Source organism: Mauremys reevesii, linkage group 26 (genome assembly GCF_016161935.1).
Source record: "Mauremys reevesii isolate NIE-2019 linkage group 26, ASM1616193v1, whole genome shotgun sequence".
Taxonomy (NCBI): domain Eukaryota; kingdom Metazoa; phylum Chordata; order Testudines; family Geoemydidae; genus Mauremys; species Mauremys reevesii.
Window position 1 is genome coordinate 1947950 of NC_052648.1, and position 14983 is coordinate 1962932.

The window sequence follows — 14983 nt, forward strand, 5'->3', positions numbered from 1 at the left end:
ACAGATACTGTTTTTTAAAGCACAGCAGTTTGTTCAAGAGGAATTTTTTTGGCTAACATTATTTCTTGGAGAGTTTGTTATAGTTGCTTTCAAGTCTCTCTAAAGAACGGAGTATACACATCTATATGTATGGTGGTTGAAGGGCAGAGTTAAACCAAGAAGGCAAATTTTTTCTATTACAAGCTGGAATCCAGAATTCAGAAGGTGGTTCAATATAATAGGCCATCCCTGAGATGATGTCCCATTGCTAGGAAGAGATACTTGGCACATTCTCTGCTGGTTCTGCTCCGAAGGCCAGCGAATTGCTCTCTCTGATTTCATTGGAACATCTTCTCTTCCTGGCAGTGGGGCAATACTAGCAGCTGTTTAGATAACAAGAAGAGCCATTTCACTATGGAGGGCTAAGACATGATTGTGGGTTTCAATCTGGGGAACAGGTTTAAACCAGGTTGTGCTGGTGAAGATGTGGCTTCTATGCCAGGATTGTAAGGGAGTAGGGAGAAGATAAAGGTGAAAGAGAAATCAGTAGTTTGAAGGGATATTGGTTTTGACATGCCAGCCACTCAAAACAACATGTTTGAATGTTTTCTTTCTAATGTTTATGCAATAACTAATACAGATATTCTGATTTTCCTTCTCTGCTTTTCACATTGCTTTTCTCATCCTAAACTTCTCTAAGCCCTTAACATTCAGAATGTTAGGTTTCTCTTTAGAACTTGAAATAGTATACAAGTACACTACATTTTAAACATGGGTAAAAAAGTATTCTAAGCTACAGTGCGGCTTCATTGAAAGGTTTTCCATTAATCTTCATAGCCCCGCTGAAGTCCAGCCTGCAGGATCTCAATATAATACCTGAATTCTATGAATCTTAAAAAAACAAACAAAAAAACCTTTGTCAGGAAGGTTTACTAACCTTGAGTTATTCTTTATGCATTTTAAACAGTGTTAGAAAGTGTTATTAATACACCACTCCTCACTCTATAAAACTGTCTGATTAAATTACTCCTTGCTCAGTGATATTGAGTTCTTCCTCATAATAATCTTGGCTCCCAAAGACAGCATTATAGAAAGTGCTGTGTTTATTATTTCAACATCTGCTCTGTGTCTGTTTTGAGTTTGAGTGATTCTCTTACCTTAATCCAGGGTACATTATGTGACAGCAAAAAGGTAATTCTGTGAACACCTTATCTCACTAAAGCTAAAAACCATATGAGCATAGCTAGCATTAGCCTACAGACAGTGTATGTATCAGATGGTGTCTAGTTCATGCGGTGGGAAAGTATGTAGTTATGAAAAGGGTTTGTCTTTGCAATTATACACTTTAACCTAATTAATATACCAAGACTAATTCCTAAGAGTAGGAAGAAAAACATTCATATCACTTTTCTAAGGGCCATAGGCATCAAATTAAGAAGGGGGATGGGATGGCAGTTGAGTTTGAAGGTGTCAATGTCAATATTTTCAAATTATTCCCAGATTGGGAGGCCTCTTTCCACACGTGTCTCTTTTATGTCTTGGCTGACCTTTTTTTTAAACCGAAAACAAAACATAAACCAGAAATACTTCAGTTGTCCTTGAATAAGAGCAGGTCCCTGTTTTTAGGTGTGCATAGCTAGACACCAGACCACGCCGTGTTGGTATCTTGACCTTTTTCATGATGTTTGGGGCATTATTCACAGTCATAGCATACTTGCTGATCTCCGGGAGTTCTTGAAGATGGTCTCACCTGGCTTCCCCAGCTGTACACCAATAAGTATATAATTTTTCAACCTTTCATCAATCCCATGGTCTTTAATTCTGTGTTGTTCTGTAGGCTTCACTCCAGCAGTACCGCAGTAATGCTGGATCCCCAGCCAACCAGTCTCCCACCTCTCCTGTCTCCAATCAAGGCTTCTCTCCTGGCAGCTCCCCTCAAGTAAGGGACTCTGTGCTTCCACAGGCCTTGCTTCTTGTGTTTGTTTTTTAGTTGAGTCTTTCCATTACTGACCCATGGTTGTCTCACTGTAACTTTATGTGCTTCATGCATCACTGATGTCTCATCATGTTTGCAGCTTCATTCAGATACAGAGTTTTCCAAAAGTTGGTGAATTCAAACTTTAATAGAAACTACTGTTAAACTTCTTTACACTCAATTACTCCTTCATGAGAGCTCCACAGAAAATGAATCCAGAAAGATCCCTTTCAATAAAGGGAATGATGCCTCATAGGAAGTGTGAGTCTATAGCAGTGTTTGTTGGACTGGCTGGAAGGGCGTGGGGATGTGAAAGAAAGTGAGGGGATAGGGAGGTCTGTCCAGGTGATTTGTGCACCTCTGAATACAACTCACATCCTCAGGTGCAATTAAAGCAGGAAACAATGGACACTTCTAAAGAAACCTCTGTAGAAAGTGAACTCTTGAAAAGGCAGCAACTCCAGTTCATGGCTTGAAAGAAACAGGTTAGAAAAACATTAAATATTAGTCTTGCAGGGTGGCTATCTTTCCTGTCTGTGTAAATATTAATTTATATGTGCAAGAGTCCCACAAATCATTGTGCCTGTATTTAAACAGAGCAACGGGAATTTAATCCACCAGCTGCAGGGCAACTAAAGAAATAGTGAATCAGTTTTTAGGGGGAACTGCTAATCAGGCAGTGCTGAGGTGGTTTAGAATCTCCTACTAATGCTGCTGAAATAAGTAAAAGTTGTTGCCCTTTCCTACATCCCAAAAAAGGTGATGGGATGCAGGAGGGAGTGCTCATTGGACACCATGAGAGAGTCTGACATTGTATTTCCTGTTTTCTGGTACTTTTAATTTTTAAAGGATATTTATAAGGAGAAGCATAATTAAAATAAATAAAATTATTTCTCAAAGTTGGAGATTCATCTCTCCTGGGCATTAGCCATAGACTTGAGTCAGTGGTTTCAGTCACAACTTAGTGAACTCAGTAATAGATTTGAGGGTTAGGGCTGTCAGTCTGACTTTTTAACCGTCACTCCATTGCCACTGTAACTGATTCTTCTACCTGCCTCTTCTAGCCCTGCTTTGTCTTTGTATGGCTCAGAGTAGGCAAGAAAATGTACTCCCTCTTCTCTAAGCTGCCATTAGGTTAATGCTGTTATCAGACACTGATACTAATTCTCAGCCCTGAAATCCCCAAATGTAGGCTTCTACTGATAGTCCATTGACTGGTCAGTAACTCCTCCCTGCCTGCCTGTGTCCTCAGACCAGTTACCTTATTATCATGGGGCAGTCTGAAATGGTGGAATGCAGTTGAGAGCAGTTTTCCCTATTGGTCTTCCCTCCGTATTTAAACCAAGTCACTGCGATGTGCCTAGCAGACATGTGGTTCCTCCTCTAGCAGACATGTGGCAGGAGATGGAGTTTAATTACATTGCCTGTTTTACTATATGGCCTCTTAAAAAAAATTCATTTCATATTTGGTATATTGACAAAGGGATACACATCAGACCAATTTACAAGGAACAATTAATTAATGTTGGGGCTTAGTTTCCAAACTAGCAGAACTTGGTTTGAAATACTGTACTTCTAAATAAGATGCTGAGATACAATTTGCTGTCTAACGAAAGCCAAATGGGAAAGATTGGAAAATAATTCTTGATACCTTGTTAAATTAGAAAACCTATTCTCCTTCCCACATCTGTAAGCCAACAGGTGGGGGTGGGGGTGACATAACTAGCTATGTATTTTTAAGGATGGAGAGAAGTGATAGAAAAGGGTATTACTAGGAGGAAAAGGAAGATGTAGACTGACTGGTTGGGGTGGTGGGGAGAACTTGTTAATGGTGAGGTCTGTTAGATTCCAGCATAAATAGTTTCTCAAGGGAAGAGGTGGAACCCTCATCAGTTGAGATGTTTTAAAAAAATAGGCTGGTCAAGAAACTGGAAGATGTAGTCTAGGGGAACAATCTTGCTCTTATTAAGGATGGAGGGGTGGGGTAGATGTGACCTCTACCACCTCTAACTTCTGTTTTTTTTATTAATTTTAGGTAAATCCCTATTTTTAGTAATAGTAGAACCAGCTCTCTATATGTAAACTTTTAGAATATAAGTTGTTTAATCACATCTAGTTCATGCAACAGGAATTATTCCTCAACTTCCCGCCCCAAATCTATTTGCTATTCACTTGAGTTCCAAATGCTCATTTCTGATCTGTAAGGGATTTTCCATTAAAACATGAATTGAAAAGCTCTGCTTGTGGTTCTCAGCTTGTTTGCATGGCTCTTCATTAACACTGGCTTTGTTTATTACTACTTGATTTTTTTCCCTGACATCATTGTCTCAATTAGATATAAAGTTGCTTTTTTAGTAGAACAGCTAAATACTTGGGAAATATGGTATGTATTTCTAGACAATGATTTAAGCTAGGTTTTTTTTGCAGTCACCACGTCATTAACCAAGGAAGATGTACTGTTGACAAAACAGACCTTGTATAGTATTTCTGTAGGAGATGGGATAACAAGATGTGTATCAGACCAGTTGATAAATTATTTTTGGACCCTGAAGTGTTGAAGTAATGAACTTTCTGATTGATTTTCCTTAGGGTGCTTTACCACTCATAAAATTATTAAATAGTGCATTTAGGAGTCTCAAGAAAAAATTAATGTAGCTTGAGTTTCTGTGATTTGTTCAGAGCGCCTCGTGAGGAACAGGAGCTAACACATGAGAAATTTGTCCAATTCATTGCTTTTCATGTTCTACTTCAGGCTTCTTCTAGGACAGGAGTCACGATAACCATACTTCGGCAAGGACTTTTTCTTTCCTTTTCTCTTTCCTTCTTTCTCTCTCTCTTCCTTTTTGCTGTATCTTTGAAAAGCTTGCATAAAAATGGCAGAAGTTTAAAGGAGAAGCGTCTTGGGTAGGTTCTGTCTGGGGCTGCAGCATGTCAGCTGCATTTCTAATGACCGTTCCAGATTGGCGTGCGTTGTTCATATTGAGGATATGAAGAGGCACTGTTGAAGTTAGGGTTTGTATTGGGGTCAGGGCAGTCATGTCTCATAAATGAACAATGAGAGTCAACAAGGTACTGACAAAGAAGCTCCTTATTTAACATGCAGGATACAATTCTGGCAAAAACATCTTGTTACAGTACTTAGAAGGAAAAAGTGCTTTTATTTTTCACTTTTTGATCCAATTAATTATAACTTAGTTTAAGAATTAATGAGAAAGTGTTTGAATCATCCCTTTCAAATGTAAAACAATAAGAGTGGGAATATTCTGTGAAGGAAACCTTGGCTTTGCTGTAAAATCCTGTTCTTTCTCTTGAATCAGTATGAAGGAAAAGATTCCTCGCTTCATTTAATAGCCGGTCACTCTCAGAAAGGGCTTGGAGACCATGATCTTTCCTGCCAGACAGGATTTACCGAGCATCAGGATATTTTCTGACTTTACACATCAGAGTTTGGAACATAGAACCTTTGGGCATATATTCAGTGCAGTTGGCAGTGAGTCCTGCAACCTGGGTAGACAGACTCCCGCTAGCAGAGTGAAAATAGCAGTGTGGAGGTTATGGCTTGGGCCTTCAAGCCCAACCAACCCTCTAGGCTTGAGAGCCCAAGCCACAACATCCAAACTGCTGTTTTTTGTTCACTAGCCTGAGCCCTGCTAGTGCTGGTCTGTCTACCTGGCTGGGAGGCTTGCTTCTAGCTGCCTGGAACAACGCTTTAAGGATGGGTTGCAAGTATCCACCATGTTTCAGCATTGTGCAGGATTCATACAGAATGCTCACTACTCAGGAGTTCAACAGTTTTCTGTTATCTGAGTGCACTCAAACTATGCCCTCTGCCCTCCCACACACAATGGAATGGGGGTTCTCAGTATTGTTAAGAACAGGCCTGGTGCATATAGGATCTATTTAGCAAATGGACTGAATATGTACACCATGCTGAATCCCTACTGGGCTTTCCTCAAGGCTTTTAGTAATCAGACTGTGAATCCACTGATGCCACCGTAGCTCAAGAGTCTCCCTACAGCATAATGACACTGGAAGATTCTGCCTTAAGGTAGAAAGTTCCTTTCTTTTGCTTTGAAAAGGCATTGTCATCATGTTTGTTTCATGATGGCTCCTTTTTACAAAAGACTGTTGGAAGGCTTGCTGATAAAAACAACCATCCCTTCTCCTCTTTCATGCTGATTGAAATATTTTATATATATGCATGCACAAACGGAAATTATCGGTGCCATTCAGAAAAGTGTTTCATCTGAGATTTTACTATTAGTTATCTTAACTGTTGTCTGCTAAATTGATTTTACGTTCACTGTTGTGGACTTCATCTTGTGCTTTTGAGTATTTTGCAACTTTGCCATCTTAATGTCCTTAGTTGTATTAGTTGGTGTAACTGTATAGTTGCTAATTAGGTTTTTGCTTAAGATTTCTCATCATTCAACTTTCTGTGGGGAAAAATGATTTGTCTCTTAGCCTTGTGGTTAAATTTCATTAAATTAAAACTGCTTGAAAATACTATGCAAGACATTTAAAATACAAAAACAAATACATCTCTAAACATGAGACAAACTTAAGTAAGTTCTCTATAAGTACACTAGTTGTGTTGAAGATTGCAGATTCTAGTTGAAAATCTACTGAGTTAGATAGAATTTAAAGAAGGAATTATATTTGTGATTTCTATTATAGCCAGTAGCCTTTTGAGTAAATAGAAGTTGGATGGTGTTTAAAAGTAAAATAACACAACAACTCAAAGCTATTGGTCACCTTCAGAATGACTGATAAATGGACATTTCAGTAAAAGGAAAAGAAGGAAATTAGTATGGTTATAGAATTCCTTCTGCAAATTTACCTTCTCTTGGTACTGCTGAAAGCACATTTCAAACCCAGGAATTTTAATAAATAACTTCTATGATCTGCTCTTGATGCAAAATACTTGATACTGTAAATTGAGATTCACTATGGCATCTTATTGTTTTAGTTAAACCGCTCATTTTGTAAATACTAGGTGAGGCAGATGGGTAACCAGCCATCATAGGCATATTGATGACAGAAGTACTTACTGCATTATCATAGAATCGAAAGGGACCTTGAGAGGTCATCCAGTCCTCTGCACTCATGGTTGGATTAAGTATTATCTAGACCGTTCCTGATAGCTGTTTGTCTAACCTACTCTTAAAAATCTCCAATGATGGAGATTCCACAAGCTCCCGAGCTCATTTTTCTTCCAATGTTTAACCACCCTGACAGTGAGGAAGTTTTTTCCTAATGTTCAACCTAAACCTCCCTTGCTGCAATTTAAGCCCATTGCTTCTTGTCCTATCCTCAGAGGTTATCGAGAACAATTTACCTCCTTCCTCCTTCTGACAACTTTTTACGTACTTGAAAACTGTTATCATGTTATCTATCAGTTGCAATGTGCACTTTGCTGCCTTAGCTGTTTTTGTGGGTTTTATTCTTTTCATGGAAAAATGTTTGTCTTCTGTGCAAAAATTGCAGTGGTTTTTTTTGTTATAGTATATTTGCATAACTTCTGTTATAAAGCAGAAGCTTATGTATGTCCCGTATGGGCAGAAGCTTATGGTTTCCTAGAGCCTATATTTCTTGTGTTTCAATGAAAAGTGTTATACAGGAGGACTCTTGTGTTTGAAGAGAAAATCCAATATTTTATTTTGTTCTTTATTAGTTTTCCTTAATAAATAAATAATGGTATTTCTGACCAAATTTGATACCATTCAGTTGGAAGAGTTCAGTCACTCTCACACCTTGGGTATGCCTAACTGTTTGTGTGACTTTCACAACATAAGGACTCTGTTTTGTTTTCAGCATTCTTCCATTCTGGGGAGTGTATTTGGTGACTCCTATTATGATCAGCAGATGACAGCTAGGCAGGCTAATGCCCTATCCCATCAGGTGAGCAAATTCATCTCAGATTTTGACTATATTTTGGCCATTCTGAGATTAAAATAAATACATAGAATTCAATTTATGGCTATTCTAAAGATCACATTTCTGTCCATATCTTATTACTTCTGTTTTAGTTTGTAATTGCACTGGTATTTCATTTTATTTGCTGTTCCCCTTAAGCATTATAGCAGGTGGCTTTTAAAGGGACTCTGCCAAGACTATTAGATTTAAACAAAAAACTTCCTTGACAGTGATCCCATTTGGAAGATCTCACTTTGTGGGTGGCAACAAATACATATATCTGTAATTTGCAACCAAGGTGTGTGGGATCCCAAAATTTAACAAGCAGACCTCTATGCCTTTGTCAGACCAGCCACCCACTATAGTCCCTACTTTAGCTGTTAAATGTTCCAGTGTAGTTGAGAAAGTGAAATGGCTTCAGAATGGGATTGCACTTGAGGCAAGCAAATAGTTGGCTTTAATAGCATCAATCATATTGCTTTAATTTTTGTTGCTGGTTTTTTTTTTGTTTGTTTTTTTAAGTATTGTTTTCTTTATTTATTTCAAAAGTTTGACTGCCTGGTAGGATATTGTAGGCAGCAATTTGATTTGGGACAAGAGCTGAATTTGGCAGTAAACTATTCTGCAAAGCTAGGTGGAAATAGACCATATTCTGGTCTACAAAACCTAAAGATGAATTTGTTTGCCTGCCCTTATGAAATGTTATCTCCCTAAGCAGAGGTTTGTAAATTGCTTCACTGTATTTCCTGATGGCTAGAAGTAACTATTCCTTTGTGCCTTGGTCTTCAGCTTGAACAGTTTAATATGATAGAAAACGCCATTAGTTCCAACAGCCTATACAGCCCCTGCTCCACCCTTAACTACTCCCAGGCAGCCATGATGGGACTTACTGGGAGCCATGGCAACTTGCAGGACTCTCAACAGCTGAACTACTCCAGCCATGGAAACATCCCCAACATCATCCTCACAGGTAAGGCACTTGCTGACCTAACCAAACAGGGACGAGTAAAACTTTCCTTCAGGGTACTGGGTCATTTTCACTGTGTGCTGTTCTTGGTGAGTGGACCTGGGAGGGAGGAGTGGAGCCTGTGAAGGCTGTGTTCTAGACTATACAAATGTTTGTGGATTTTGTGCTGGTGAAAGGTGCCAGACGGACATCCTTCATTTAGTCACAACATAGACTGTACTTGCAGTGACAGTGTTAGCTACTTCACCCCGACCTTCTAGGACCATCTGTCATGGTGTGAGAAGAATTCAGCCTTCATGGCCCATTTTATCTTCAGCTTCTCTGCTGAGACTTGGCAACAAGAGAGACCTTAGTGCCAAACGTGTTAATTGAGGTGGATATGAAGCACTTGAAAGTGAGGTGATTTCCCCCAGGGTCACTAAACAAGTCAGTAGCTTAGTCCAAATGTCATTTTAGGATCCTTCTGGTGTCTAGTCCTTGGCATCATGTATGTTAAGTTATGGAGAGAGCTTAGTTCTTTTTGAACCTTCGGGAGGGGAGGAGTGAGAGGTGGCTTTGGTCTCACTGCACTCCTCATTTGGAAGTTAAGACCATTTTACTCCTAAAGGTGCCTCTGCAAAGCTTTCTACATTTATTTTTTAATAATCAAGTGTTGGTGTGATAGTCATGTGACTGTGTGGTCTGTCCCTTTCAGTTCCATTCCCACAGGCCTTTGCTTGAGTTATGCGTTGTATTAGGCTGCCCAGGATGATGTAGAGCCTGCAATGCAGGTTAGGATCTGTTTTTCTTTTTCAAATGTATTCTTGCTAATCCGGTAAACTCCTCTGATCAGTGTGCAAGCTGTTTCATCACTTTATCTTTAGCCAGAAGATTGTGCAAAGAAGTGGGTGTTTTGGTAAATGAGCAGCAATACTCAGGCCTATCTCCCCTCCTCTTCACTCTAGTGACAGGAGAATCTCCTCCCAGCTTATCAAAGGAACTGACCAGCTCTTTGGCAGGTGTCGGAGATGTCAGCTTTGATTCAGATTCCCAATTCCCTCTGGATGAACTCAAAATTGACCCTTTAACCTTGGATGGACTGCACATGCTTAATGACCCAGATATGGTCCTCACCGATCCTGCCACAGAGGACACTTTCAGGATGGACCGGCTGTAGACTGAGGACACCATGAGCCTGGGAATAAAACTAGTTCCTGGAGCCCAGCTGAACTGAAGAGTCCAATGGGTCAGTCATGTCAGATTAAAGAGTTGCCGAGAGCAGTAGCTCTGTCATGTACAACATGTACAATGAGTAAAGCTTGTTGTTCTAAGCTTGCAGTGCTGCAGACCCCCATTCCCTTTTGCGCCATATTTTATCCCTTATCTACTCATTGCCATTAAATGAGTAAGGAGTTTGCATCAGCCTTCTCCCCTCCCAACCCCCACCAGCGAAGTCCCAGCGTAAGGTTCTCAATTTATCCTTTGCACTAGAAGGGGGTGTTTCTGGGCAGGTGATGAAGGTTCAGAGTCAAGGGTAAAGAGATTCTCTTTGTAAAATACCACATCAGTAGCATTTGATCATTGGCTGTTTCTGTAACTGATCAACAGCCATCTCCTTGTGAGACTGAGAAGGGAAACTGACTCCTGGCCTCTCACTAACTCTAAAGCAAAATACCTGTATGGCCACCCTCTGGGAAAGGGGGGAGGCTGCTAATTTCGACTCTCCCAGACTACTTTGTGACAGTTGCTTTGTAGAGTAAAATGCTTCTCCCTTGATTGATATGCCATATTTGTTTTCAGGTTTGTTTCCTTGACTGTTGTCCAGCACCCACTGCCTGTTCGTATGCCCTGAGCAAACTCGTGTACTTGGCAAAGCAGGAAAGCGGCCTGGCAGCCCAGTGGGCTCTCGGTAGCCGGTTATCCAAAAAAGCAACTGTAAACACTATTTCCAGAGCCTTTTTCTTGTTTAAAATTTCTGAGCACACAAAAAAGTACTATAATTCATTACCTGGTGAGTGTGAAGGAGTGAGTGGAGCATTCTGAAGCCACTAAAAGTATATTGGTGGCTAAGTTGCGGAGAATTTTATTTTTAAATTCTACTTCTTGTGTGAAATTCATACAGGCAACAGGAAGGGCCGTTGTGTAGCAAGTCAGGGTGGCTATTTTTATGATTTTTTTTTTAAATTCTTGTTCGTTGCCTATTGAATATTCTGTTACTGTTATTTATGCATTTTTTTATTTAAGTATTTGGATATTAGAAAAGTAGCTAAACTACATAAGGCCAATTGAAGCATGCTGCATAATACTTATACAGTACATCCTTTTGTGATTTTTATTCCAGAAATATAATAATATATATAATATTTTAACTAACTGGAATTTGAAGCCAGATGCTGACCAGAAGTAAGCAAACCCAGGGCAAGTCTGTCACGTGTTTGCCATTTTATATATTCACATTACGGTAACAGGAACATAAATATTCTTTGACAGGGTTACTGGCCTACTGTACGGGGGAAGATGTAGATGTGATGGATCTTGATTTTATTAAGGTTTCTTGACAGATTCCAACATGATGTTCTCTTAAGCAAATTAGTGAAATGTGGCCTAGATGAAGTTACTAAAAGGTGGGTGCACAACTGGTTGAAAAACCATACTCAAAGCATAGTTATTACCAGTCCACTGTCAAACTGGAAGGGCATATCTAGTGGGGTCCTGGGCCTGCTACTATTCAATATTTCATTAATGGGTTGGATAATGGAGTGGAAAGTATGCTTATATAATTTGTGGGTGACACCAAGCTGGGAGGGGTTACAAGCACTTTGAGGGACAGGATTAGAATTCAAAATGATCTTGACAAATTAGAGAATTGGTCTGAAATCAACAAGGTTAAATTCAGTAAAGAGAAATGCAAAGTATTACACTTAGAAAGGAAAAATCAATTGCACAACTACAAAATGGGGAATCACTGGCTAGGCGGTAGCACTGCTGAAAAGGATCTGGGGGGTTATAGTGGATCACAAATTGAGTACGAGTTAACAGTGTGATGCAGGTGTGGAAAAAAAGCTAATATCCTGGGGTTTATTAACTGGAGTGTCATGTAAGACGTGGGAGGTAATTGTCATGCTTTACTTGGCACTGGTGAGGTCTCAGTTGAGTACTGTGTTCTATTCTGGGTGCCACACTTTAGAAAGGATGTGGCTAAATTGGAGAGTCCAAAGGAGAACAAAAAGTATAAGGTTTAGAAAATCTGACCTATGAGGAAAGGGTAAAAAAACTGGGCATGTTCATTCTTGAGAAAAGATGCCTCGGGAGACCTGATAGTCTTCAAATATGTTAAGGGCTGATCAGTTGTTCTCCATGTCCTCTGCAGGTAGGACAAGAAATAATGGGCTTAATCTTCAGTAAGGGAGATTTAGGTTAGATAATAGGAAAAACTTTCTAGCTATGAGGGTAGTTAAGCTCTGGAACAGGCTTCCAAGGGAGATTGTGGAATCCCCGTCATTGGAGATTTTTAGGAACAGGTTGGACAAACACCTGTCAGGGATGTTCTAGGTTTACTTGGTCCTGTCTCAGCGCAGGGGGCTGGACTTGATGACTTCTCAAGGTCTCTTCCAGCTCTACATTTCTATGAGTTTGTGATATTCCTTCTTATAACCCTGGGAAAAATCACTTGCTAATAGTGAAATGTACTGTATCCTAGCATGCTGAGGCTCTTACATTCATAATAGACTACTTCTGTTAGTCACCGCTAATATTCTCTGGTACAGCATAACAGAATGGTGAATAATTTAAAAAAACAACCCATCCATTGAGTCTAAAATGGTGGTTTCACTTAAATGTAATGGCTGAAATTGACATACAATAATGAGTCCTAGATTCCTGACACTAGGTCTCTGTTTTACAAATCTGAGAAATATGAGTTGCTGTTTACCAAGAGCCCAGTGCGCTTATGGTAATTGTCTGAAGTATAGCTGTTAAAATGTTCTGCTCATTACACTAGTCCTCCCAGTAAAAGAACCCACATACATGACCCTTCTCCTCAGCAGAAGTTAAAATCTCCATTATTTGACTTGTACTAACAAAAAAATTGATTCCAAATAGTATATTGAATGCGTTAATGACGGATTTACTGCAAAAAGAGAATATTTCCCTGCAGCAGGGGCCGAATATCCAAATATATTTTTGATAAATACAATTTCAAATAAAAAAGCCTTCTTAACTTATATTTAAAGACATCATTTGTTTGTTTGTTTTTCCCCTTTCAGGAATGGTATTTATTCTCCACCCTCTCCAAATCCTGTTCTCCTATTGACTGAGTCTGCATTGCCCTGTTTTGCATTTGGTCAAAAAATGCATCATTAGGTTTTTTTTTTTTTTCCTGTTATGAAATTTTTTATCAAAAAACATCCTCCAACCCAATCACCCCACTCCCCAAAAACCTTTCCCTTCCTTTTTTTGAGCAAGGAACGTAAATGTCCATGGCAAAAGTGGTCTACTTCTAATGAGTTATAGCTAGGTTTCTGTGTGCTTCCAGAAATCCATGAGGTGCTGTCCTAAGATGCACAGAGACACTGCTAAGCAGAATTATTGCTGGGATCTTATATAGTGGGGGTGCGTGTTTGCTCACATATTTGTGCCATTAGTTGACCATTTGCACTAAAAGTGATGTGGGATTTTTATTTTTTCTGTCTCATAGCTTTTGTGTAAGCTTCTTGTTAAAGGATAGTTTTCTTTGGTTCCTCCCCACATAATTGCAAGGCTATCTTGCATCTCCATTTATAATGTTCATGAACATTTAAGCCAGATGTTACGTGTTACTCCCAAAGTCTGCTTATGTCAGATTGCTAATGCTTTTTCAATTAAAAAAAAAAAAAAGGTAGCTTTAAACAGGAGGATACCCTAAAAGAACGTGCGTAATTTGGGCACAGATGATATGAAGTTCTTTGCTTCAAAACAGCCAAAGGTACAGTGTGAATTGAGTACACTTTGTGCAGTTTACTTAATCTCCTTGACAGTACTGTTAGTTCATTGATTGGATCTCTATCTATATCAACCTCTTGTTCAGATGTCTCTTATGCATGTAAATCCTTGTCTGTGATGATCTATTTTTTTAAAACAAGAGTCACTTAAGAGTGAAGCATCCAGTTAGGAATTCACAGACTCCCGACTGGATAGTTTTACAGGGAGATATCGCTAAATGCTACCTTCTATTTTTTTTAAACTACATGTGTATATAGGAGAGCTTGTTTATTAGACTTGTAAGTAGACATTTAAAATGGCCTTAATTTAAAAATAAATAAATAAACCCATTTAGATGCAATTGTCAAAAACAAAATGTGTGTGTGTGTGTGCGGGGTGGAGATTAGGGACCATCTAGTTAGGAGAAATATCTTTACTTTGTGTTTCTTTTCTGGAAGGGGTAAGAGAAGAGGTGGTCATGGGAGAAGGGGATGATGGATGTGTATGAAAGAATGTGATTCATCTCTCTAGCCCCAGTAGGGGGCAGGCTAGCTGCTTTCATTTTTAACCCTTTGAGAATCAGAGCAGTTGTTTTAATACAGTGTCAGTAACATTTCAATAGTTTCTACACTTTGCTCCCTGGGAGCGTGGCCCATTGACAGCAGCATGTGTGCCCTATTCTAGTAGAAAAATATTTTCCCATACCCTTTACATCTGATTTTTTTTAACAGTTGTATATGAGTTTACATTATTTTAAACAATAAATGTTTAAAGTTTTCGAGTTCAGACACAGGGTGGATCCCCCCAATGCTTTCAGAACGTAAGTAGATTTCTATTTCATTTTAAAGTTAAGTAGTACCTTTTGCATTTTCTACTCTGCTTATGAGGGTGGTAGATGTGGAAAAGCATTGGCCATTAGAATAAAGGAACTGATGATGCTTACAGAGATACTTGTGGAAAGAGGGGAGGAAAGGACATTGCTTGGGGAAAAATAAGATGAAAAAATTGAAAGTATTAAATTAGATTTAATTGTTTTTTAAACAGTCTCATGTCTCAAAGGGTTAATGTCCAAACATACCTGCTGATGGATTTCTGTAGAGCTATGTTTTTATAAGAATTTTCCACGACAGACTGTTGCATTTGCCAATACTTTGGGGAAGTAATAGGAATAAACTCTCAATGTATAAAGTACTGTGATTTAAAAAGAA

At 39.1% G+C, this 14983-nt stretch overlaps 1 protein-coding gene across 8 annotated transcripts in view; it reads left to right on the forward strand.

Annotated features, from left to right (window-relative positions):
• The window catches only part of CRTC1 (CREB regulated transcription coactivator 1), a 73912-nt gene that overhangs the window by 50540 nt on the left and 8389 nt on the right, over positions 1-14983 (forward strand). For 6 of the 8 annotated variants that reach the window (XM_039515362.1, XM_039515370.1, XM_039515367.1 and 3 more), the window contains exons 11-15: positions 1817-1918; positions 7769-7855; positions 8660-8840; positions 9782-10062; positions 10617-10738. In XM_039515362.1, coding sequence (XP_039371296.1) covers positions 1817-1918; positions 7769-7855; positions 8660-8840; positions 9782-9993 — 582 coding nt within the window. In that variant the 3' untranslated portion in view covers positions 9994-10062; positions 10617-10738. Of the gene's footprint in view, positions 1-1816; positions 1919-7768; positions 7856-8659; positions 8841-9781; positions 10063-10616; positions 10739-14983 lie in introns of those variants that run through there. The other 2 variants (XM_039515363.1, XM_039515364.1) reach the window with 2 other exon arrangements.